The sequence below is a fragment of the Colossoma macropomum genome, unplaced genomic scaffold, assembly GCF_904425465.1.
Source record: "Colossoma macropomum unplaced genomic scaffold, Colossoma_macropomum, whole genome shotgun sequence".
NCBI lineage: Eukaryota > Metazoa > Chordata > Actinopteri > Characiformes > Serrasalmidae > Colossoma > Colossoma macropomum.
This window is the reverse complement of record NW_023494790.1, coordinates 27,911,725-27,939,096: the sequence shown is the minus strand read 5'-3', so window position 1 is coordinate 27,939,096 and position 27,372 is coordinate 27,911,725. Positions and strand designations below refer to the sequence as shown.

The window sequence follows — 27,372 nt, the reverse complement described above, 5'->3', positions numbered from 1 at the left end:
AGCCTCAAAGAGAGAGTGAACATGAACCTTGGACGATGAAGCGGAAGCCGAAGCTTCGCAGAGGTAGGAAGGCAAAGACGGGCTGCTTCGGAGGCTGCACCTTCACATCACAGGCAAAGCCATCACTGAGCTGGAAGGCAAGGGCAAGTTCCGTGGACTCCACATCCTCTTTAATCTATAAGCACACAGAGGGACAGCATTCAGCCTACTTCAGCCTACAGTAAGACCTTTGCAAATGCAGAGCAGAAACACAGAATCAACACACTGGGAAGAGTGAAGGAGCAAAACAAGTCAGTAAAATCGAAACAAAGAAATTCTAAAATCACTTTCAGCGAGGGCTCATAGCCTTTCCCACCACCTGCGTTCCTGACAAGGGGGAAAGAACAATGATAGAGGAAAGATAAAGATCGCAAAGAGAATAGGAAAACCAGATGCATCAAGGAAGGAAACAGCAGGTACACCGCCTGTCTGTGAGCATCCTGAAAGTTCTTGAGGCAAAGGAAATGAATTCAGTTCACCTTGTTAAGCCCCGCTTGCATGTCACTTGAATGAGATGAGAAGAAGAAGCGTTTTTGTGTCCCTGGGGTGCGAGCTGTAGAATACTTACGCAACACAGACAGCGGCGAAACGCTGCGCAGTAAAAACAGCAGGTTGAAAAGATGCATTTTTTAAAAGCCTGAATAAAAGCCAATTAAGGAAGGGGGAAAGTGGGCCAGGAAAACTCAGCAGGAACACAGACTCAAACCTAAACACAGCTCAGACAGACTCCTGTTAGTTATGCATGAAGTAATAAGTGGAGGCAGTAAGTGGGGATTGTGTAAGTCTATGTGTAAGGCTAGCTGGCTAACCTTCTTAGGGTAAAGCATTTTCTTCACCACCAGCCAACGCTCCACACCACCTGTGTGGTCCACTTCCAGTATGTTGTGGCTCAGATCTCTTCGAGTCATGGAAACCAGTCGCTTTTCAGCCTGACACACAAAGAAAACACATAACTTGAGGCTTTTTTCTCTTAGTTTTAATTTGTTAATGTTTGCAGTGGATGTTTCCATATTGTGTTTATACTGCTACACATTGTGCTTTGAATATATGCTATACAGTCATTTGGAAAAGTTTGAATACCCCTAGTCAAATTATGTTTTATTGATTTTCAAAAAGACAATAAGTTAACGTCCTCTACGGGGAACGAGTTTAAGTATGACACAATTCCTGTTTTTTTGATAAGTTCTGAGAACATCTTAGAAAAAGATGAAATATTAACTATAAAATGCACCATAACTTTTGCACAGGCAACATATATTTTTTTCAAATATGTTAACTTCAGCAAACAAACTGTTACTTTGCATTTAAAATTGCAGACGTGTTTTCCTTCTAGAGTATGTGCACCTATTCTTACTTCTCAAAAACAATAAAACATAATTTCACTGGGCTGGCTAAACTTTTGCATATGTATTTTGTCCTTGTCACAGGAAACTCCATATTTTTCTACACCATTTAAAATGCCTGATTTTCTTTACACTGTGTGTTTCACGACAAATGGACCAATAGAAAAGTGGCACTCCAGCTTTAGCAATAACCTTCTTGAAAAACACACACACATACAAAAAAACAAAACAGAAAGTACACACTGGGTTGGGTTACTTAAATAATCCCTAAACCCAAATAATAATAATAATAATAATAATAATAATAATAATCCTTTCTCCTATAAAGATAATTTTTTTTTTTAGACATGAGGTTTTATTCCAACAGCGAGGACATTAAAATATACTGGTGAACAAAGGGTGAGACGAGAGTAAAGACTGGCCTACATTACTTCGACCAAAATGATTTATGTTTTCAATTTCCTTTCAGTTTCCTTGATTCTTCCAAACATCCAAAGAACATCTGAAATGTCTGGGATATTCAAAGCATACAGTGAAAAAATGTGACTGTTAGAAATGTAAAGGTTAATTTGTTTATTGCATAATTTTAAAGACGAATACTGCAACAATTATTAAACAAATAATACATGCAGCCCTAGTGGTAAACCCTCACGGTTTAGCCTTAGGACTCAAGGAACTGGCCAAGGCATTATAAATTTACTCTAAAGATTAAATTAAATGGAGACAGCAACCCTAAACAAACTCACCTCGTTATAGATGGTGATGGAGCGTAAGCGGTGGAGGAAGAGCAAGAGTGAAGGGTGCACATCATGGAAGAGGTTCTTGGTCTGGTAGTTCTCTGATCGTAGAGGCAGAAAAATCTTAGTGGTCCAGCTACAAGGAAAGTACAAGGGATTAGTCTATCAAAGACAAATATTCCTACTTTTGCACAGGTGCAAGTGGAATGTAACAGTAAAACACCGGTTTATGACTAATATGGATAGAAGCAAGCACATTTTTTTGTTATGGTATCTCCACCTGGTTTGGTAAGCTTATTGTACAGCTGAAGGGAGAAATTTATTAAAAACTGCAATGAAAATTACAGAAGGCTCTCATAATAAATTACAGAATGTTTCTGAGAAGATACTTAGCAAACTGGAAAAGAAAATAGTTTCAGATGCCATGTTTTATACCAGGAACATCAGCTTCATCATATATATATATATATATATATATATATATATATATATATATATATATATATATATATATGATGTATGTGTATGTGTGTGTGTGTGTGTGTATTATATTATGCATTTATATGATAGGTGTTTTCTAAAAAATGGCCAGTGAGTGACGGTACAATGTAGGTGTATCTAATAAACTGTACCTTTTAAGCTTTAATAAACTGTGTGTGAACATGGTCAGAGCACACGTTGCACTATCCTGTTTTTCAATAAAGAAGAACTTTCTTTTTTCTCACCTCTTCTCAGCTATCTCCTTGGCAACACAGTGCAAGTGCCTCTCCTCCTCCACCCAGTGAGGCAGAATGTATCCCATGGGGCCACTGGCCTTGTCGAATTGGATGTGGAAGTCGTTGGAGTGGATCTCGGGACAATCTGTGACTTTGAAAACCGATTTGAAGCCAATACCTTTCTGCCCTGTGTTGAGAAAAGAAAAAAAAAAAAACAGGAACAGCGAGGGTACATGAGTGTCAATAAAAAAATCTGAGACAAAGAAGAAAGTACTAGACATTTTAAAGCAAGTCTTGCTCCCAGATCAGAACTTCTCCCCTAAGAAATTCAACAAACTCATACTACTGTTTTGAATCACTGTATAAATGTTTGATATCATACTTAAAACATTTGAAATCAATGTTTTTTTTACAACATAAAACCAATTTGGTTGCAAATATGTGTGCAAATAATTCTAATATGCTAGGTGGGTGTAGATTCATAGTTTACAATTAACTAGCAGGAAGCTAGGAAATGCAGAAATGTTAGATGTGTCCAGAAGGACAAATGGAGCTGAGAAAAGACTGAGAGAGCTGTAGGACATTGAGAATTGGAATCAAGAAAGCCTCATATTTGAAAAGTGGTGATCACATTTCAAGTTGGGCTTCACAAAAATATATCATATGAAAATAGATATTTATAGTATAGAGCGTACAGTATATAATAACTTAGAATTCATGAAATAAAACAACCAAACCTAAAATCTAGTTTATATGAACAACCAAACCTAAAAAATCTAGTTTATATGAACAATATATAAACGCAAATATTTAATATGACAAGCGTTTTATAACTTTTGTGCAGTAGATACAGGGATAATTGTGAGGCCACTTGTGTTTCTATATTTTGACCACATGACCACTTGAACACTATGGGGCAAATTTACTAACATTCTGCATTGCATTTATTCATTTTGACTATCGCAATTTACTAAACAGGCACAACGTCGTCGTTCAGCATCTACAAAAAGAAGAAACAGGTGGTCTCTGCTGTTCTGCGTTTTAGCCTTATTGCATATGCATTTATATGAGTTTCTCTTTCAAAGCACAAAATCCTGAGAGGAGATAACCACAAAGCACCTACTCAAAACTGGTATTAAATACTGGCTGTGCTTTGTTTACCGCCTGTAAAAAGTTTGTCTTTAGTTTAGTTTTAATGCTACAATGGCTGCCATTGTTTGTGCTCAGAGAGAAAAGAGAAAGCTTTTCAAACACATTTATTTATTTTTGATGGGGAAAAAAAACACTTGCTATGCCACACTATTCCTAATTTGATGAAGAAGATAAAACAATAAAGCAAACAGTTTTAGAAAAACAATGTTTTAAACTGCTATTTCCTAATATTCAATATCTGCACTATCACAGAGCAAGTTTTGCTATAATAAATACAAAATAATAACAATTATCTTTTCCAAGCGTATTGGAAATCGTTGGCTCTGCAATCCCTGCTTTACTAAAACTACTAGTTACTTTGTTACTTCTGTGCTGCAGCTTCTGCGTGCAGTGGTTTATCTGTGCGCTGGGCAGAAATGTCACTGTCAAGTTTTCACTGAAAATCATATTTCGTAAATTTCAAACAACCTGAGAATGCACAGTGAAATTTTACAGGGATTTTACAATTTCACATGATTTCCAAACGTTCTTGGCACAGAACTGTTTTAAAACAGTGAGTAAAAAATTACTTAACTTCCTTGAATTTCTGATGAATTAATGTCTTATTTTCTCAAAATAATTACTCATGATGCTAATACAGCATTAATGAAGAAGTTGCGCCTGTGTCCATGTGCATGGACTTTCTTATAGATAACCCACTCAACTGGCCGCAAAGTGTTGGCAGACGGTCAGTAATTAGCACCTCTCTTAGTAAATCTGCCCCGAAGTGTAGCACAGGTATGTTGCTTACCTATGTAGCCACAGATGTGTTTTCCCTTGGTGCTCTTGCCCACATCACAGATGGCTCGCACGTTCTTCTCCTCAAAGCCGCACTCATTGTTCAGGATGGTGATGCAGTCTCTCTGAACCACAAAAGCCAGAGCGGGCTGCTCAGTGTCATCCTGCGGGTAACTGTTATCATCTGCATTCTGCACACAAACAAAACTGATTACAGACACTACTTTGATTGATTGATTAACTGATCAGTTCATTGGTTGAGTGATTACAATGCAAGATACCAAACGAAGATATAGCATAATAACTCAGGATAAAACAATTAAGTCATATGACTTGTTTCCATTGTAAGTACTGCATATCAGATGGTAGGTAGGAAAAGGGAGGTGAGAAAAGACTTGATAGTACACTCTCATCACATATTAAAAACAATATAATGTGACAGCTCCTGCCAAGAACTGTGAGTGTTCCAGCAGTCGAGGGCAGTGACCTGAATGAGCTCCAGCACAAAGTGTGTGTCTTTGCTGTAGAGTTCAGTGGAGAGGCGCTCCAAACTGCGGCCCAGCCTGGCCTGGTGTTTTCTCATCAGGTTCTGACCCTCTTCATTCAGCTCCACTCCAATACCAAACTCACTCTTCCTGCAGAGAACAGGACAGAAGAAAAAGAGTTATATAACATTGCTCACTTCTAAACTGCGATTCAAAATTTCTGCATAATTCAATCGAGATGTGAGTGAATTAATTCAGAGTGAATTCTGATTCAGATTTCTTTACAATGGTGTTGATGGCAACCAAGTGTCACAATGTCTACTCAAAAAATGGCCAGTGAATACACATCTTCTATGCATTTATAAGTAGTGTTGATAATGGTAAACATAGTGGTGAATCTGAAAAAACAAGTTTTCTTTGACTATTTTGCCTTATGATGCCCTGCAGGTACCTCTTTGCCACAACTGTACTTAAAAATATGTTAGGCCAAAAGCGTATCTCAGAATTATCATAAAACAATGCCTCAGGCATCAGAAATTTCATGTAATAACTTTCTCTGATAAATACTTATCTAGGACGTTTGGTTCCTGTCACCAACACTGTGAACAATTCTGAAGTGGTAAGTTTCTCTAGAACAGAGCGTTTCACATCAAACCACTATGAATGACATTGTTTACATCTTAACCACTGAATAATACAAACATTTTGAAAAAAATGATAGAATCTCCCTTCTACCCTTAGAAGTCACAGTTATTGCAACAATAACAAATTCATGTTATTTTATGTTAGTCGCTTCTCACTGGTAGCTCATTGAAACAAGTGGAAGAATTCTGTTGAAAGCACTGTAAACTTGTGAGTGATGCTACATATGGTTTGTAAATACAAGAGCAGAAAAAAAATGATTTAAATCAGATGAGAAGGTGTTTTGTGTACAGTCTAGTTTTGCTGAAAGAGAACCCATCTTTGGCCAGCCAACAAAAAAGTTTCTTCTTCGTTCTTTACTTTGTTATGCAGTTTTTTAGTAAATACTTCAAAAAAAATATTTCAACTTAAAGCCTTACTTTCAATGTTACTGATGGAGCGAGTTACCTATTAGCTATCTGAGTTATTGGTTATTGGAGCTGGTCAGCGGTGAGCTAGTTAAACTAAACTTACAGAGGGAATGACATTCTATTTAACGTGCATGCAGCTTGTGAGTGCAAACATATAAGTTACATGCATTCACTGCAGTTCTAGGTTGCACATACTGACCAAATCCTTTGTAAGAATGACAAAATAATGCCGAGTTTATTTAACTGTATTTTTTCAGATAGCTGAAGAAAGATTTACAAATACTAAGATGAGTTTGGATATCCATGTGTTCAAATAGCTACATCCAACCCTATGAATCAGAAAGCCTAGATTATGCTATACTAGTCATAAAATAATAATTTTTACACAGATACTTAGAAAATGATCATGGGTGTCCACACCTTTGCCTAAGATTGTGTATGATTTTTTTTAATTTTTTTTTATAGTAAATTATGTGTTAAAAAAATCATCCATATTGACAACTTTTGATGTCAATTTTGTTTACTAATCTTTGTAGCTCTAGTTATAAATGGTTCTCGTCGAGGTTTTTCAGGAATGTTTTATAGTAGCAATCAAAAAATTTCAAACAAAAGGAAATCTTGTACACAAAGTGAAACAAATCAACGTGAAAAGTCTACTCGCAAAGCTCTGAGTGTATGTAGCTTTGATGGAGGGAGTTAAAACACAAAGACAGTGAGAGGTGGATGAACCTGATGTCCTCGACGATGGCCCTGCACTGACTTAAGCGCTCATTAGTTTCAGCTCCTTCAGTCTGATCAGGAGACTCTTCTACAGCTTCATCCTCTTCATCCTCCCCTTTACTCTCTGCACTGCTGTGGGCCTCCTCATTCTGCACAGATGCCAACTCAAACAGATCTTCATCATCACCCTCATCATCTTCATCATCATGATCGTCACTCCTGGCACTGTCATTAATACCTGTATGTACAGAGACCATGAGTTAAATATCAACACATGGACACTAAAGGTGGATTTAGTTACATACATCTCAACATGCTGGCTACAAAAACCTGATATGAAGGGCTAAACAATCCAGAAACACTGGCTGTAAAGCTCACCTTGCTGAGGAGCTTTAGCAGGGCTGGAGCAGCCAGAGGTAGAGACAGCACTGAGCACAGAGTCCTCCAACAAATCCTCACTGTCAGCCAGACTTAACAATGACGATGACCTGTCACTCAGAGAGTCGGCTGCTGCGCTCTGCAGAGATATACAGCACTTTCAAACCTCAGTCTAGAGCTGGATGACATGAACTACTCTGCAATTATAATGCTACATTTGTAATTGCAATATGCTTTGTGCTGAATTAAAAACATTCAGTGAAAAACATGTTAATCATGAGACATGCAGTGTTTCACAGTATAATCATGAACGTTTAGTTTACAAAGTACTCTACAAGGAAAAAATAAAACATAATAAAGAAAATAAAAATGACAAGAATGTAAGAGACAAAATGTATAAATCTTAGCACCCACATGTTTGTAGTGAGAGTGGCGATGGCAGTAAATTAGGATTATTAGGGTAAGAGAGGTGTAAAAGTGCTTTAGTGGAGCTTGTAATTCAGAAACATGCTGTTTCTACTTAATTCCTGAAGCTGGAAAAGTTTGCAATTAAACTATATGGAGGACCACACTCATGGTAATTAACAAAACTACTAACAGGCACAGCACCCCGCTGCCAAAGCCAGTTTAAGGGAAGCCTGGCCACTTCCTATTTCTCCTATTATACCAAAAACATGACTGAAAAACGCCTGTGTTTTGGGGGCACCTGAGAGTGAGTTCTTAAGGAATGGGAAGAATGGAGCCAAACAGCTAAAAACAAAAGATCACATGATTCTATCCATTTATGTGGCAACTTCAAAATCACTCAAAAATATGACAACAATGTTCAAATATTTAATGCTGTTCCATGTTCAGAATATACATACATACAAAATTGATTAAGCATTTATAAACTTTTTCTATTTTGCACAAAAGCTCCATAGAAACCCATTCATTTTGGACTCTATCGGGAGGGCCCTCTAGTATTTGAAAAACCTGGAGGACATTTTTTAGTGGGGATTTTCGCAGCGAATAAAAATTCTAAATCATTGTTTTTTTAATGACGCCACGCATACCAGTGATGACATGTGCCAACTCTGAGCACTCCTAGAACATAGTACACCACTCAGCACCACAGAAAGGAATAACAGATCACATGCGGCTGGAAATTCACACAGAAAAAGGGAGTCAGTTTTTTAAATAAACAGACATGGCACATTACCCCAGTCAATGTAGCTAGCCTAGTCTTGTTAGCTCTTTTTGTTCAGAAGTGAAGAGGCAGTAACCTGATGCCAAGCGTGTTTCAACAATAATGTTGAAAAATGTTTTATTTAATTAAATTCACACCAGCAGAGTGTAAAAATGAACTTGAACTTGACATTTACTGGTACTCTCACCGCAACACATTCCTTGTAGTATATTAGAGCTTCATACTGTATCTGCTATGTGATGTGTGCAGTGGCCTTTATGCTGGCTCTTAGATAATCTAAACTCTTTTTGGGTTACTGTATTTTCTAACACTTACTTTGATACGATGTCTAACAGTAAATAATGTCATATAACATTATAATGTTCAGATCAGTCAACTAACAAAGTTAGCTTTTCTGCTGCTTAGCTGCTTTACAGTACTCACATTTGGGAATAAAACACTGTGTGTAAAGACAAATATTAATGCACAGGTGTGCTCGCAATCATTTGTATTGTTTTATTAATGTCCTTGCAGCATATAATGCTGCAGTGAATAGCTCAAGCTTTGGCATTAATTTTTGGATGCACTGTTGATTTGGAGTGCAGCTCGCATGAGTAAGAGATTGTTACTATTTTCTTCAATCAGAGTAAGACATGACTTACGTGTTACTTATTTTTTTGTGTTTTCTTGTTCAAAAAAGTAGCCTGTGACGCAAATTACACTATAAAAAAGTGGCATTAAAACTTTGAAGATCACTGCCTTAAAATTTTAAATGAACTGAACTTCAAACAGTCTGCTGACAGAGCGTAAAATGCAAGACTCTTGTTCTGGTAACTTTATATTCTGGTTACTTCATATTCTAATATGTAATACTTTTGAAATAAATTAAAGGTTCGAGTCAAGTTAAAACACTATTTTTTTAACAGACATGATAACTTGACAACTGACATAAACCTATATAAACATTTATAAAGGCTTAAGCCGATAAGCAGCAGTTGCCACAAAGGCTGCTTCCATCAATGTTAATGTCATATTAACATTACACCTATCTTTCAGGCCCTATAGCAATGTCATGACACTGTAATTACAGAATTATTTATATATTTTTTCTGGCCCCTACATGAGTGTTGTATTTGTGTTCCTAAGATCTTTATGAAGCCCTATTACAATGCGATGACACTGTAATGACAGAGTTATGTATATTTTATCTGACCTCTAAGTAAAGTGGGTACCATATTTACTCTTATAAGACCTTATGAAGTAGAAACAGTGGTAAATCTGAAAAAAACAAAAAAAAAGTATTTGGGGACCACACACATCCTGCATACCGTATAACCTCTCCGCCATTAATAGATTTTGAAAAGTATATCACAGCCCAAAAGTTTATCTTAAAACTATCATAGAACAATGTCTTTGGCATCAGACAATGGAAATATAACATTTTCATTAATGGCATTTGGCAGATGCTGTTATCCAGAGCAAATCACAATTTGATGATTTTACACAGGTAGGCAAAGGCAGTGGTGTTAGGAGTCTTGCCCAAGGACTCTTACTGGTACAGTGAAGGGTGTTTGCCCATTGTGGAGAAATTTAGAACAATCGCTGCAACTCACCTTTTAAGTAAGTTTAAGTGAGAGTTACATTTACTCTTATAAGATCTTTATAAATCAGTGTGGCAATGTCATGACTCTGTAATGACTGTAGTAACAGTATATTTATTTATTTATTTATGTATATATATATATATATGTGTGTGTGTATATATATATATATATATATATATATATATATATATATATATATACACACACACAGACACACATACACATATATATATATATATATATATTTTCCCCTCTGGCCCTTAAGTAGAGTGAGTTTCATTTTGCTATCCTAATAGTAATGCTAAAATGCTGAAATGTGTTATGTACATTTAATTTTATTTGTCTCTTAAGTAAAAAGTGCAGTTTGTGCAATGGAGTCACATCTTTCCTTCCTCTCTTGGTGGTGCTGCTATAAGAAATTGCTTTACCGTTCACAATATTCAATTATTACTGAAAAACTACATTGATGTAGGATGGCTTCAGGCCATTTTGTCAGGCTTAAAATGTCAAGGATAGTGTTTTAAGAATTATATGTAAAAAGGACAGTATTAGAAAGAGGAGAGGAACTGTGAAAAAAACAGAATGCCACTAAGTCAGCTGTCATTTCCTGCTATGTCATTTCACACCAGCAAGTATCGTGACACAACCTAATGTCAGCAAAAACCTGTGTCACTTGAGTTGACAAAAGTTAACAAGTTGACAAGTGATATTTTGTCCTGCTCTAGAACAAACTGATTCAGTGTAATGACGGGGGTCTCCATACCTTGGCTGTGTGAGAGGGCACCTCAGGTGGTGTTGGTAAGATGAGCTTGGTGTGGAAGTTCCTCGCCCACTCAGTGATGCCCAGCAAAATGCCCATCTGATGGAGCTTGTTAAGGTACCTTGTCTCAGACTTGGCTGCATCCAGGAGGATTGTTTTAGACTTGGCTTGGCCAATCACTTTAGACAGAGGCTCCAGAAACACCTACATGATAAAAAGAAAGGAGAGAAATAAAAGATGAGTTGAAATTGGGCTTAAATATATAGTGAGGTAATGGTGTGGTGCACAAGTGAGAAATCATGCATTAAATTAGTCAGCCAGCAGAGAAAAGGAGTGATGCCTCAGACTTTAATCTCACGCTAAGTGCAGCTATGGAAGTTGTCTAATGAGAGTGGAAAAGCAGCTCCCCAGGCAGCGGGCTAATGGTCTGACAGGAAAGTGATCTTCTGACCCTGCCAAGAATGCAACCAGCTCACTGACACTTGGCAAGGGTTGTCATGCCAACAACCTAGTTACTGTTCTTTCTTTTTTCTCCCTGAAGATTCACCCACCCACCTGTTCTTTGTGTTTCACTCTTCTTTACAGTATTATAACTATGTATCATGGACAGCATTCATTCCCCAAGAGGGTTTATAAGATTCCCAAATATTTTCTCAGTGACAATTTCGGCCTCCCAAAGTGAGGGTAACACACCCTTGTTAAATCTTTAAAAGTCACAGCATGCCTCCGCATATGAAAACCCTTTTTATTACACACAGAGATTTCTGAACCTCACCTGCTGCAGGAGCTCTTTGCAGATTCTTGCAGGCATCCGAGATATGCACTCAAGCACAAACTTGGCCGCGGTGCTGAAGGAACCATTTTCATCACAGTATAAATCTGTTAAGAGAAACAAGATTCAGACAAGATATTAACCCTTAGAAGTAACTAATGATAACAAAAAACATTTCATGTTGTTCCTTATTTGTTGCTAATTCAAACAAGCAAGAAAATCTGTTGAACGTGCAGATTCTAAACTGTTTTATTATAATTTGAATTTGACTACTGATTTAAAGTTGTGTGTACAGTTCTGTTCCTGGTAAGAAAAACAGTCCTTTGCAAACTTGCCATGTTTTTGTAATTTTCTAACATCAAAACAAACGAAAAAAGTCAGAAGTGTAGAGTCAAAGCTGAAGTTGATACAGAATCCAATGTAGATTAGTTACAATTAGTTGTGTAACTTACTATGTAATTAAGAATGTAATTATGCAATCATGTTTGAATAGTAAAGCAATACAAAAATGATAAATCTTTACTTATTAGTGCTAAAATGATCAGGTTTGACACTGCATATTTTCACTGATGATCCTGAGGATTTCAAAGAGAGAAATAAGCCCATATGAGTGCAGCATTTTACAATATTGTGTATTAATTAGGGTAACAACTACTGAATATTTTCGTCTTTTTATTCTATGTTAAATGTTCTATAATAATAAGAAAAGCTCAAGACATTTTATTTTAATTACCCAATAGATTATTTTTAAGTTTCTGTGCTTCTTCATATTATCATTAGTGTTATTACAAATACTGTTATAATCAATTTTGTTATTACTATTATTATTATTGTTATTATTATTATATGTTTTTATTTATTTGCTTTGCTCTGATAATTTATGTTTTTCATGAAATGTAAATCCAAGAACCAAGCAAAAACAAATCTACACTTACGGATCACATTGATTAATCAATAATAACTGTAATATTTTTGAAGTACAACGAAAAAATAACTACTGATATAAGTTACGTATACGTATACAGTTGTATATGTTTGTTTGGATGCCCATCGTTGCAAATACAGAGAACACAATTCTATATATTTTACTGCAAATGACTCTTTATTTGCTGAATTTAACACATTGGAAAAAATAATTGAACATAAAATTTGGCCTGTGCAAAAATTATATTTTATGTTTTTTCTGATATGTAACACTCAGTAATTAAATAGAGTGTGCACTTAAATAAGTAGAAAAATGCCAGGTTTAAGTTCATTGCCTGTAGAGGATGTGTTAACTTATTTTTACTTAGAAGAGGTTGCTGGTGCTGACTGTGAATGGTGCAAATGAGCTGAGGAAACAGTTCTTCTTAAAAATGAAAACAACTTCTTTGGCTAACTTTGATCAGTTAAAGGATTTATGACCTTTTTTAGATTCTGTATAATCAAGAAGATTTTAAACTCGCTGTGTCAGTCTTATTGCCTGGGGCAGTCTGAATAAGAACAGTTCTCCTGTCTCCAACGAGTCTGTTTTGCACCGCAGGCATCTGCATGCCACTGATCAAGCTATCATCTAGTCTGTTTTCCCAGAGAAGTGCGCTGTTTCACAAAAGGATGTATTATTTGAATGGCTTTACCCTTTCTGAAGTTTGCAAACAAACGCTTTACATTTCTTCTGCCTACAATCAATTTGGTCACTGTGTCAAATGCAAAATCAAACAAGAAGCAACAACCACAAGTGAACATGGACCCACATGACCAACCCAATTAACACCAGTTTCTCATGGCAGCGCTGGAGACAGTGTGGTGACACTAGCTCCTACCTTCTTGTGCAACTGCCTTTGCCAGTGAATCCTCCATGTGATTGGCCAGCAGAGCTGTGGGGGTGTTAGAAATCCCATCAGCCACCACAATGGAGACCAAGTGGCCGGCTGTACCAACAGGGTCCAGGGCCTCAGCTGCTTCAGAGAACAGTTTATCACTGGTGGCTGAGGTGATCCTCAACAGCACTCCAGGAGAAACTTCCAAAGCTAGCAGGTCTGTGTTTCCTGCGTCAGACAAAGACCATCCTTAGACTTAGACTTCCACTTTCTAAATCATGTGATTATTATTAATACACTTTTTGTCTTATCACTATTGTAACGCAGTTTGGGTTAGAATATTCTGATGTTTGACGTTTGTGATTAAGTTGTTAAGTTTGTAAACTTAATGATAAATCAGATCAATTTATAATAAACTGTATGTGATGTGTCTATTTTCTGATTGGTTATGATGCATTTAGCACACTGTCATTATATAAAATAGGAACATTTGGCTGTTAAATACAAACATTTTTGCTATGTTTTTGCCATTTTGACGTATAAAAAAGCTGGAAATGTAGATGCAAATTAAATGTAAACTAGTTTTGCATTATAAATTGACTGTATGGAAAATTGACAGTAATAACTAAGGATTTCTAAGGATTAACAGCCTTGCTCAGTCTCGTAGCTGTGTAGCTGAGGTATCATACCGCAGTATTTGTCGATAAAGTCTTTGAGTGGTCCATGATTGGGCTGGAACACCAGCTCCCACTGGCTCCACTCTCTCAGATCCTGCAGGAGCGGAGCGGTCAGCAGGCTTGCTATGGCCTGTTCACGGCTCAACTCCCCCAGCAAGCCCACAGTCTCTCCCAACCCGTCCCTGAGGTGACACAGAGGACATACACACATGCACACACAGATCAGACACACTGCCAAAGAACACAGAATCCCTAGAGCTTCTACAATAAACCCAGCTTTGTTCTACTTTTGGCTCTGGCTCAGGCAAATTAACTTCTTCAACCCTGTCATTGCTGGCGATAACAAAAGCTCAGCGTAATTTGATAGCAATTGTTAAGGTCACTGAAAGAAGAGGAGAAATTTTGTCAAAACATTCTAAATTTTGTGTACAAGGGTTAAAGTTGAGATGTTTCATTATGATTTGAATCTAAAGAGAAGATGCTCTTCTAAAATTGTATATTTTGCTATATTTTTAAAAAGTCAGAAGCGCAGCTTCAAACTTGTTGATACAGAATGTAAATCAACTGCAAACACAATTATGTTTACGTAACAAGTTATGTAATTACTAGTGGTGTGAGAATTAATGCTTTAATCATGCATTAAATTACTACAATCAATTATTAATGCCAAAAAATATCTTTAAGGACATTAACTCCTCATCCTGAAGTGACCCTTTAAACCATCTGTAGCACTCCATGCTGAAGCCCAGCTGTTCATGCACTGCTGCCCTCCACACTCATAGTCCTTTCATTTAATTACAGCTTCATTAATGGCTCTTTTGATACTAATGATTACTTACAGCTGTAGACCGTTTTCACACCTCCGTATTTGACACAGTGGAAGTCAATATAGTAGGAAAAACACTACAGCAGTTTAAAAATGAGAATCAAGAGGACTCGTTTGTTTGATTGATGGAACAGTGTTTATTTTCAGAAAGGAGCAAGTTTGAAAGGCATTTCTTCAATAATTAGAATGTATTCAATGCTATGCTGGTTGGGACAAAAGTTAACATAGTCAGTTTAATGTTGTTATTGTGCTGTACAGTGTCCAGTGTTGTAAATAGCCAGGTTGTAGTCAGCATTCCTGTGCAAGCTAATGTTTTATTACTTTAGCGTCTGAGCAGTAATATCACTAACCTTAACTACAGAAAATTGTCAAAACCACACTGCCACACACAGCACTGCAGGCAAGTTCACACAGTTCACTGGCTCACCTATCTAATGTTAGCTAACTAGGGTAACACCACTAGTCCTTATTTTAAATACAGATAATGCCACACATTCTCTCTCGTGTTCACAAACTGTTTCTGTTATTTTTTTTATCTGTACCACTTGCCTGTGAAGTGCAGAAGCAGCAGGTGTCAGTAGCCTATTTTTAATGCAGACACCAAATGAACAACATCTTTCAGGGAAAAAACAGGTACTGAACACTGCTCCTCTACATTCTCATGTGTAAACGCCGCCACTGCTGTAATGTTTTCCCTACTACGACTTCTGTTGCATGAAATTAGTAAGTATGAAAAGGGTCAACTGCAATGTTTTAAATTTGTTTAGAAAGGAAGTACGTTGACCTTGAAGTATCATTTACAAGCAAACACATTGCTACACTGGACAGTGCTCATGGAAGAGCTACGGGTAAATCAACAAGCATTAAACTAACAAAAGCGTCAGAAAAGCAGAAACCTACACGGCCTTCAGCGTAACATGATTCCACATGCTGTATGAATGAGAATGAGATCGAGAGAGCTACAACTGTGGAGAAGATGGAGCCACTGACTGTACATAGACATACACATTTACTGTACGTATTATCCTTTCACCTTGAGTGACCTTACGCCTTAATTATGTTTATTAAAACAAACGATTGAACACTTCAATTTTATTACTGACAAAACAATCATAACACTACTGAAACTTTGCTAAAATGTTTGGGTAGTGATTGTTTCAGTAATTTTAGCTAATTTTGAGCATAACTCAAAATCACTAGCTAGTACATGACTAGTAAACACAGCTTTGAACAATGGTACATACATAAAATAATTATTTTTTAACAAAACACAAACAGATTTACTAATAGCTAAAAAATATGTTATATCTGTAGTGACAATTCTTAAGGTTACAGACTGATTTTCAGACTTTGGGACACATTGGGACGCATGCAGTCTCACTTGCAAGGGTTTGACTAAAATAAGGCTCCCCCTACAGACTAAAACTCTTTGCGTTTCGGTAGTGACATGAAAACATGAGAAAGCATTTTTTGAACATATATTGTTCTTTATTGTTTTTTAAATAGTATTTTTACTGTGAAACTGCAGTTTGAACTAATTCAGTAGAATGCTCAATGTACACTCTTTGGTTGGAACATGTACCCACTGTTGCTCTCACTGGACACTGGTGACAAAAAATGGTTACTGCATTCACCCTATGGAAATCACGTGTTGAGATTCATGCGAACACTTAGTTTATGTAATGAAAATAATATTATTGAAAAACTGACAGTAAACACATTCTGACAAAGCTTATTTTCTTCACTTAGATGACTCCAACTCAATGCAATGCATTGTACATGTAAAAAAATTCTGTATCGTAAAAAAAATAAGACATAATAATCACAATCACCTACACAAAATTAATGTGTGATTAATTGTGATTAATTATTTTAATCATTTGTCAGCCCTAGTAATTGCAAACTTATATTTAAAGAGCATTAAAAAGGATAGTAATACCTTAAGATAAGGATTGTCAACAGCTCAGGTAGGTTTGTTTACAGTACAAACTGGAGTGACATAGTCAAACCTAATCCATGAAGTGAATCATACGCAGGCCTGCTCAAACTGTTATAAGTGTTGTGCAGAGGCACACCTGTGCGTGGAGTGCGTGAGGAGATAGAACCTTACCCTGGGTCTTTAGGCAGCAGAGGGCACTCGTAGCGGATGGCACTGCTGATGACCCCCCCACTCAGCTCCCTCTGGCGCTTGGCGAAGTCCAGAAGGGTGCGGAGATGCCCATAGCCCAGCTCTCTACTGTCTCTGATCCTGTACTGACTCCTCAGCGCAGCCTCGATGAATGGGAGCTGCTCAAACACAGCACAGGGACAAGACGTGAACTGAGAGTTTAGCAACTCTCTCTGCACATGAAAAGTTTGGGGACAAAACGTTTTTGATACAAATTAGCATTTTTTGTTGGTATGAAATGAAGGCCCAATATCCTATATTTTCTTGTATTTTATTTTTAGTCTGAGGTTTGTTTGTGTGGTTTCACATAGCAGACAGTCGGTATAAATTCATTTATACATGAGCATTTTTCAACCTCTCTTTATCCCTTAGAATTGAACAGGCTTTTATTACTCCTGTGCCTTTAAGACTGATATGTACATGAGCTCTTTGCCTCATTTAAAAAGTAGTCCAGGCTGAAACGCTTCTCATAACTTCAGTGTGAATTGGTAAAGCTAAACCGCTGTAGGCTGAATAGGAGGATATATGTAAATGCACTGGTTTTTGACATCACAGAAACTGTGAATTCAAAACAGCTGTTTTTGCAGATCACTGTCCACACATGGACCATATGGACTGGGGAAAGAATGGTATGTTTTGAAACTTTAACAATGTTTTCACACTATGACAAACTCTTGTTTAATTGAAAATTAACAGTGAAAATCAAACATTATAAACAGCAAAGTGTCCCCAAACTTTTCACAGACAGTGTATGTCACCTTGATTCACTGTTAGTGTTACATGTAGCATAAACGTCTCAGTTCATCATCAGAGATGTAGCACTTCTATCATCTAACTACAGAAGACGCAACGTACTATCCGGACATCTAAGACTCACTCGTGAAGGGTCTGCCTCCCCGCACTGTTTAATAAACTCATACACATCCTGCTGGTTGGGTCTGAAGCCACATGCTCGGATGTCCTGGTTGCTGATAGCCACAATGCCACCTGTAGCGTCCTGTAGCATCTGCAGACAGAAACCACAAATAAATGACTGTTATCATGTTAATACACTGTAAAGAAATAAAAGTGGTTGTTTTAACACAAAACAGTTAAGTTATTGGAATTGAGTTTATTGAACTTAAAACTACAATTGAGAAAAACTGAGAGAATGCAATATGCAACAAACATGTACATAAAAAACTTTTCTTTTATGGATTAAATAAAAGTCCTCACTGTTGTGAAAATGGATAAAGTCGGATACATAATGAAATGGTTCCACAAAAAAAGATCTCACAAAGTGTGGTACTTTGATCATATGGAAAATTAGTGTTCCTTCGAGCTCATGTACATAGATCAATGTCTAGAAAAGAAAACTGTGAAATCGTTATTTAGACAAAACATACTCTTTATACCACAGAAGACACTTTTTATGTTTTATTTATTTATTCATTCTTTTTCTTTAATCTACGTAGTTATATTTCGCTGCTGTCAGAACAAAACCTCAAATCTCCAAAACCTTAACTTTACTGGAGAAGAAAAAACATACTTGCAATGTAAGTCAGTGGAACCAGACTTTTTTCCAAGTCATTCTGGGACGTTTTGGTCCATTCATCGTGAAATTTACACACAATGTAAAGGGCAACAGGTATTTTCATATTATGTCAAAAACTAAAAACGACAAAAATGGAGATACAAGGTTTTGTTCTGACAGCAGCACACTTAATCACACTTAGCTTCAGTATATTTCCAGGCTGTTTATTTATTATTGTTTTCTCACTGTTGCCTTTTGTACTAAACTCAAAAGTTTTTAACTTTTTTTGCATGCAAATCATAAGAAGACCACAGGACCTACACAATAAAAACAACCTCTTATTCCTCCAGACCACGAGTGACTCACACCCCAAAATGTTAATAAAGGGATTGTCTGTACTTGCCTGCGTGTTTTTGAGCAGGAACTCTAGAAAGGAGCCCTGCTGCAGCTGGCGGAACTCCTTGAACTTAAAATGCTCTACCACCTTTTTCTCCAGTCTGCAGAGGTAAGGCAGAGTGACTGTGCCGATGAAGCTGGACATACATTCCTGGAAGTACTGCTTCACTGCAGCTGAAACAATGGAAACAAGTTGTTTAGCAACATCGACATGTTATTATGAATTTAATAAAAGTTTCTGTTGCACGTACGTACATCCTTTATTTTTTGCCAAATTTTGTAATGTTTGAAAGTTTTCGTTATTTTTTCCATTTGATCAAAATGTTGTAGAGTATAAATTGCGTTTAAAGGCCAGCAGTCAACTGGACAACAATAACTTTGTAAATTCTCTAAGCAGGACAGACAGTGAAAATGAAAAACAGACACCTTCAGTAGGGGGTGCTTCACTGGTCATCTCCTCAGATGGTTTCTTTTCCTGGCTTGGTTTTTGGGGTTTCTCCTTCGGGACCAGGTCGCTCGGGACAGCAAGGGAGCCGCCGCAGATAGCCAACTGAAAAAGAGTCCGGGCCAGCCGGTCTCCTGATACATACACAAGGAAGTCCTGAACCCGCTGAAGATGCAGAAAAAAGACACATAAATATAACACTTTATTGTGTTTTTATCCTTGAAGGTTTTTAATGCTTGTAAGGTCTTTTTTTGCATATATCCACCACCACCACTCCTTTGGGGACAATAACATTCATTTTTTTCCCCCCCTTTTTCTTTATTTTATTGTTATTCCATATCACTTCACAGTTTCTTTACAGTAGAGCAGATACAATGTGATGTATTACAGGTAGTGGTAAAGCTATGTACATGCCTCAACTGAATCTCAATTCATATAAGTTTGGAGTTTCAGAAATTTCAGAAAGTTTCAGAAATTTAATTAAAATTGGCAAAGTTGCATTAATTAATTATTATGTGGCAACTATGATGTTATCTAATTGTCAGGTCATCTTTAAAAACCTTCTTATGAGAGAACTCAAAGATGTAGCATGCAAAATTTCAGACTGATAGGATGTACCGATGCTAATAAACAGCCTCTTAGTTTTTATGGCGCCCCCTATTGACATATATGCACCAAAATTGACAGGCTTTTGCTTTTTGAAGAATCTTCTGAGATGCAGGCCTATCAAGTTTAATTAGAATCAAACAAGGCATTACTGAGTTACAAGTGTTTTAGTCAACAATGCTCAGATCCAGAATGATTGGTATGTGGCAGGTTCAGATTCTTGTGGATAATCTGATTCTAGTTTCAAACCAGCAGCACTCAGATGTTTGTAAGCCTCATGGTGTACAAGGTATGGGCCAAAATGTAAAACACTATGCTGTAGCACCTCCTTCAGGCTAATCAGGAAAATCTCATTTGCATGTGCAGCATGAGGGAGTGCTACATATTGACCAAGTCTTGCACCCAAGTTTCAGGCTTTACAGTTTGGTCTGCACAATTTCTTTTAGGGAAAAAAACAACAAAAATAATTTATGTAAATCTCAGCAAAGACAATAGGAATCCAGCACCTTCGATGCTTGGACCCCTAACAATAGTAACGACAACAACAAGAAGAGACAGCAAACAGATGGGACAGACAGACACACAGACAGCAGGTTAGACAGACAGAACAGACAGAGAAATTAAAACACATAACAGATTTATAGGCAAAACTTGCATGTACATACATTCATGTGGATTTTAAGTTTGAAAAAAAAGTTTGTTTATGTGGGAGCAGGTGTTTTTCTTCTTCATTTTGAAGTTGTGACCTGACGTAAATGTCGAATCTGATATACATATAATGCCTGTAAGGCCTGTATGTATGCAGTCTTGCACATGTTTTGTATAGCGGTCAAATAATATATAATAATATAAAGAGAACAAAGCATTAAACATTATAGACATATGTAACCAAAGCACACCTCCACACAGACACACTCACTCTGAACAGCACAAACGGGTCTCATGAAAATGATAATCAGGAAAGATTTAATCTATTTAACACACTTATTAGCATTCAATCTATCTGATCAAAGCTAAGGCAGCATGGAAAGGACATGCTCATGTGTTCTATTTGATGTATTGCAAGAAATTACCCAGTAACACGATAAGCCCTACAGTTAAAAGGGGAGTCACAACATCTTCAGAAGTTCAAAGAGGAAAAGCCTGAACGCTGAGGGTGTAAGAGGAGCTGGTTAATGACCTTTCTACGAGTTCTGGCCCGGATTAATAGATTACAAGCGTGGCATCATATTAACGAGGCAAGGATGTTCTGATCCCTCTCCGCTGCTCGCCTGCCACCCACTTACATCCTTACCAGAAGCTTAAAGGAATTACAGCAGAGCCTTTCATGGCAAAATAAAGCATGAAATAAAAAGCAGGCTTGTTACGACAATTTTTTTCAACACACCCAAATCCCTGACAAGCGGACACCCACCCATCTTGCAGGCAACAGAGACTTCAGCCTGGCGAAAACTCATTCTTGCAAGAAAATTAGGCCAGAATGGGACAGTGGGGTAATAAATAAGCCCTTAAGGTCAATACAAACTGACCTAAACCTTAACCTTGAATGTCAAACATAATGAGCATCTAATCTGTCAAGCTGATATAACATCACTCTAGAGGTCAGACTATATCACTCCAGTGTGGCTATTGATTAAAGTCACATATGAGAATAACACAGTAAGCTTTCATTCTACACTGCCTTGCACTATATGTATTATACTTGCGACACCACATGCAACCATACGCACTGGATTGTATGACCCGCATAAAACCTCTACTCAGCCGAAAAGTCTACAGTACTCTACAGAGCTTACTAGAGAGCTAAAAAAAACAAGCCTTGAAGAACTAGTAATACAGAATCTAACCTATTCCCCTCTCTAGCTAAAGGAGAAGCTGTTCACCTTGGTCATCCTGTTATTAAAAATGCCCATGGAGTTGGTGAAGACCTCCATGACAGCCTCAGCAGCGGTCAGATTGGCATACTTCTTCCTGAGCTCCAGGTTGCCAGCGGAGGAGTAGAGTGGTGCTCCCTGGGCTGGCTCCAGCAGGCTCTTTTTGATTTTAAACAGTCTGGCCTGCACGTCCTCTTCAATCTCCTTCTGAATGACCTCTCTTGCTTTGTCCATGCAGGCGTTCTCACAGTTATATGCTTTTGCCAACGTCTAAAGAAAAAAAACAAGAGGAGAAACCAATGGAGGGACACCAATCATGGCTTTCTAGTGCATGTATGCTAACTCAATGGGCCTTGCTTATAATTTAATGACTTACCGATATGGGCAGCCCAACACTCTGGATCCTGACACCTAGTTCATAAGGTGATTCACAGTTATACTGGTCTGCAAGGTACTGCATGAACTCGGCGAGGTCTACCTTAGTTCTGTTCCGATTTCTCCTGAAGTTACGCAGACTCTATAGAAAGCAGAAATGAATTAGATGCAGGACATAAATAAACAGAAATATATATGTGGTCTGCTATGTGGGTCTTTTAGGCTGCACTGAACAACATGTTGCACTGGATTTACTTGATTCAGACGTGTGCATAATTGCTATATGAATAAAATATCACAACAACATTATTTGTCTTTCAGCTTAGTTACTTTCAGAAGTTGTGTTGACATAATATAATATAATATATGGAAATGATGAATAAAATGGAATCTCTTGAAGTTTTTTGTTCTTGTTGATTTTTTGTTATTTATTCAAATACATATGATAGATTTATATCTTTAAACATCACCTCAAAAGAATAATATCTCTTAAAAAACAACACTGAAGAAAAAAAAAGTTGTTATTTCACAAGGGTTTACGGTTTAGGACAGACACCTCCTAGTACAAAGTACCCTATAAATGTAGATATAGTTTATTACTCAATTAATGCACTGGGTTTAAATAGATCATAACATATTTCTTGTAAATATCTAAGGTCTAAATACTAATTCATTTATTTGTTTTTATTCTGGGACCGCAGTTTGAACAAATTCGGTAGAATTGTCAAAATATTTTGTTGATTTTGTAAGCAAAAACAAGTACACATCCCCTACAGAGAACACATTTCTAATGCATAATTACATAATGACATAAGTGTAGGGCTGAAAGATTATTTGCTGTTGTATCAAAAATACATTTTGAAAGAGTGCAATTTATAAATCACAAGAGCTGCAATATTCAAAATAGCCTACATTATCAAGAACATTGCCTTAACAAGGATTAAGTCGAAAAGTTGTGAACTGCCTGTAGATAGATTAGACCAGTCAAAAACAACCAAACACCCACGTGCACCCCTGCACAACCACAACTAACAGGCAGTCTGCCACACTATGCTCAGTGTTCACACCTTAAGCCAGAAAAAGTATATATGCTGGTCCTCTTAGCCATTTACAGTAAAATAATCACAATTTAAATCGCAGTTGCAATACTGGCCCAAAAAATCACGATTAGATACTTTTCCCAAATCGTTCAGCCCTACCTGAGCGAGTAGCTTGGCTTTTGTTCAAGTCCAATCTCATTCCAGACCTGTGCTACATGCTGACTAAAATGCTATCAAGCGCCAAAACACCTCACCCTAAGAATATCCACAGTTTCGATCTGCTGTATATCGTCATCTTTCGTGCTGCTGTCTATTTTGAACATCCGATGTACTAGCGGGAACTTGCAGAGAGGGCCTAGGTGGAGCTCCTCGAAGCGCTTCTTGTTCTTGAGGCTGGCAATAGCCTGACCCAGCTCATACAGAGTGCAGATAGAAGAGACTGCCTCTATTGACTGACATTACAGAGCAAAAAAAAAACAAAAGACAAACACAAAAAAGATTATTAAGTTTAACAAAAGTTAATACAGTTTGCATTATTAGTCATAGGTGTTCCTTTAGAGGGATGTATATTGAACTCTTAAACTCCATTGTGTACCAAAAACAGGTGAAATTCAGTTTGTGACCATTCTAAACTCTTTTTGTTCCTTAAGATTAAACAGGCTGTTTTATTACTGTGCCTGTAAGACTGACATATGTAAAGCATGTTTTTGCTCTGACTGACTTCCCTGTACTGGGCTGTGACACACCTTATAACTTCGATGTGAACGGGCAGGGCTAAACGTCTGTAGGCTCAACAGGTGGCTATATGTAAATGTGTTTTCATGACATCACAAAAACATTGAATTTAAAATGGCCTGTTTCTGCACCTTAACTTCAACATATCGACTGTATACACTGGAGACTGACTAATATGTTTTGAAACTGTAATAATGTTTTTCGCACTACATCAAACTCTTTGTTAAAAGAGAATTATTGGAATTATTATAAGAACTATTGGCAGCACTTCATAATACTGGTCCACAAAAAAACATGTATTAATACTTCATACATTATTAAAGCAAATGCTTTCATTACAGATAATTAAATATATACAGTCTATAGGGTTGCACGCAAGCCATTGATTTTCTTTATGATTACTGTATGATGTGTTAACCTACATCATCTTCAATCACAGTATGCATTATAGGGAGATCTTAATTAATATATCAAGTCATGGTAATGATTAACAGCATGAGTTAGCAATATGTTAATTCTTAATAATTGCCATCATTAATGGTTATATATATTTGAGTTCTTTATTAACATTAACATTTCCTGATGGGTTAAGTATTAGTCTATGTATTACTTCAAGTGTGATGAAAGCATTAGTTAAGTATTAATATATGTTTATTTGTGAAACTGTGTTATAAAGTGTTAAAGTATTATTGAGCAACTACTTTAAACTATTCAGAATTTACTATGAAACAAATATGCAAGTTATGATGTTATGAGAGTGAGGAATTGAAGTGTAGACCCACATACTGGCCCATTATACAGCTTAAGGTTTTGTTGATCCCTCTCTAACGCAAGTTGTATGGTAAGTAGTTACTCGAGGTCTCCTCCTGTTCTAATGACTGGAAACTCATGTCCTTGGGAATTCATTGTTTTGTTCATTACTGTGTGGTATGGCATATCTGCAGCAGGCAGAAATGCTTCTCACCTGAATGAAGAGATTGATCTCTTTAATGGTGCGTTTGAATTCTTTCACAGCAGGCAGCTGCCAGTGAGGGTCGATTCTCACCGAGTACAAGGAGGGCACTTGCAGGAGCGTGCACACTTTGCTGATCACCTATTAAAAACAAAACACTTCAACTCTGTAGTCACAGATCTAAAGTACTCTGCCTGCCAAACATTTGGGGACACCTTCAGCACTTTGCAAATGATGAGGTGCCAGAAACACTGACATGTTAATGGGGGAGGCAAAAAAGAAAGAAAGGTGCATCAGACACACAGCTCAGTGTGAGCTTTATTGTTGGATCTTACAACTAACGGCTATGTCTCAGTGCTATAGTCATATTTATTTCATATGTAAAAACATGCTCTAACAAAGCTGAAAATTCTGAAGGGTTTTGGGAATATATGTCACACATCAGTTGCATTTTAATGTTACTCTGAATACACAAAACAATAATAAGTGTCTACCATATTGTGCTCTGAATGCACTCATTCAGAATAAAATCACAGTGCATCCAACACACTCTAACTTCTCTGGCAGCAGACTGAAGCGTATTTAAAGAGCCACTGCCAAATTCCACAGCCTCTGTATGCTCTTGTGCATGTTTATGAAGACACGAACCTTCTCAACAGTGACATGCTCCCCCTCCACTGCAATGGCACGGATGGCATCGTCAACCAGACTATTCACATCGTCTGGGTTCATGACCCTTCTCCTGCGCCTGCCCACACTCCCTTCCTCCTCCTCCTCCTCCAACGCCTCTACTGCCCGAACATTAGCTCCATGTACCTCCCTCAGCTGGGCGTGGTGGGCACTGTGAAACACCAAAGCGCTCGCTTCAAGGTTCTCCTTCAGCCTCCTCTGCTCAGATCTGGACAGTCTAGTGCCGAGAGCTGGGAAGTCCTCCAGCGACGCACTGGAAGAAGCGACTGGAGAAGCAGCAGCAGGAATGGGCTTAACTTGGCGAAGAGGAGAGCCAGTCTTGGAGTGGACCACTTCTTCAGCCAGCCCGTTGGCCACCAGTGTAGGCTGTGGGCTCACAGAGACCCTAGTGACTGTCTTTGCTGGTGTTGCTGTAAAGTCAAAAGAAACATGGGCAATTTAAGTGAAAACTGTAACAGAGGTAGTAGTAGCATTAATTCAATAGTTTATAGTTTTTCTCCCTTACCCCACAGGTTGATCAGCCAAGATATGCTTGGTGAGGTTTTTCTTCTCAGTTTTGCACTGGAACTACAAGGTTAATGTAACTAACAAGAAACCCCTTTTCACAGTAGCCATAAAATTTCCACCTCTTTTTTTTTGCACTAGTCATTTTTTTCTTTAGTAACACTGATGAACTATATTTCCATGGAAATCCTATGGAAGCAAACTGGATTTCTGTCTTTTTATCTGAGCAAGCACGTCAACATTTATTAAAGTGCCTCCTCATTTTGTTCAAATGGTTCTTGTTTACTGTGGAAGTTTTAAGTTATTGTTGTGCCGTCTGTTTTATTTCAGAACAGCCGTCATTGTGGGGAGATGTGAACAGAATTACTTTCCATTTCACACCTTGTTGCTTGCTAGCAGCTCAATACAGAGTCACAACATTTCACACACAGAGTTAATCTGATAACACAGCTACTAGGAAAACTATTTTACTTGATTATATCACTTAAAAATATCAGCAGATTTCTATTCTGCCAGGAGAATGGACACTGAGAGGCCTATGACACATACAGACAAAATGCACTAGCAATGCCACACTTGTAAACTGCTATCAAAACCTCTGCATACAATTATTTTTATCAAGTGTTTTACAAATTGCACCACATTAAATCCACTTAAACAGGACTAATTATGCTCTCTGTGTTATTTGAGTACAAGTGATATCCAAGCTGTGCTAAGAAAAGCAACCTGCTTATCCAGATAACAATAAAATGTTGTCACCTGTACCCCAAACTTGGTTGAGTTGCTAATTAACATCTAACAAACTTTCTAATGTGATTTCTGACACTGTATTGTTATCTTAATAATGTACAAAAGTATGTTAAAAACAGGGTTTGCAGGCATTGTGAAGTTTGAATTTTGTCTGCACTTTTGTCCATTTTTATGTTAGCTTTCACTACGTTAGTCTCATAGCTCCAGCGCAAAACTAAAGAAGTAAACTACGGACACCAGACACTGCTGACCATACTGTGACATTTGGGGTAAGAGGAAATTGTTTAAATTTGATTGGATCTTTTTGCTGAACAATCACT

General features: G+C 37.4%; 1 protein-coding gene across 2 annotated transcripts in view; it reads right to left on the bottom strand.

Annotated features, from left to right (window-relative positions):
- wu:fj29h11 (protein NO VEIN) overlaps positions 1–27,372 on the bottom strand; it is a 75,294-nt gene that overhangs the window by 37,149 nt on the left and 10,773 nt on the right. For both annotated transcript variants that reach the window (XM_036572910.1, XM_036572911.1), the window contains exons 4-24: positions 25,757–26,208; positions 25,121–25,249; positions 23,676–23,873; positions 22,383–22,523; positions 22,016–22,276; positions 19,508–19,691; positions 19,089–19,255; positions 18,050–18,178; positions 17,116–17,291; positions 14,192–14,361; positions 13,506–13,730; positions 11,707–11,810; positions 10,935–11,135; positions 7,400–7,538; positions 7,031–7,259; positions 5,252–5,399; positions 4,778–4,955; positions 2,845–3,022; positions 2,129–2,255; positions 849–968; positions 28–175 (exon numbers count right to left, since the gene is read on the bottom strand). In XM_036572910.1, coding sequence (XP_036428803.1) covers positions 28–175; positions 849–968; positions 2,129–2,255; positions 2,845–3,022; positions 4,778–4,955; positions 5,252–5,399; positions 7,031–7,259; positions 7,400–7,538; positions 10,935–11,135; positions 11,707–11,810; positions 13,506–13,730; positions 14,192–14,361; positions 17,116–17,291; positions 18,050–18,178; positions 19,089–19,255; positions 19,508–19,691; positions 22,016–22,276; positions 22,383–22,523; positions 23,676–23,873; positions 25,121–25,249; positions 25,757–26,208 — 3,804 coding nt within the window. The remainder of the gene's footprint in view (positions 1–27; positions 176–848; positions 969–2,128; positions 2,256–2,844; positions 3,023–4,777; positions 4,956–5,251; positions 5,400–7,030; positions 7,260–7,399; positions 7,539–10,934; positions 11,136–11,706; positions 11,811–13,505; positions 13,731–14,191; positions 14,362–17,115; positions 17,292–18,049; positions 18,179–19,088; positions 19,256–19,507; positions 19,692–22,015; positions 22,277–22,382; positions 22,524–23,675; positions 23,874–25,120; positions 25,250–25,756; positions 26,209–27,372) is intronic.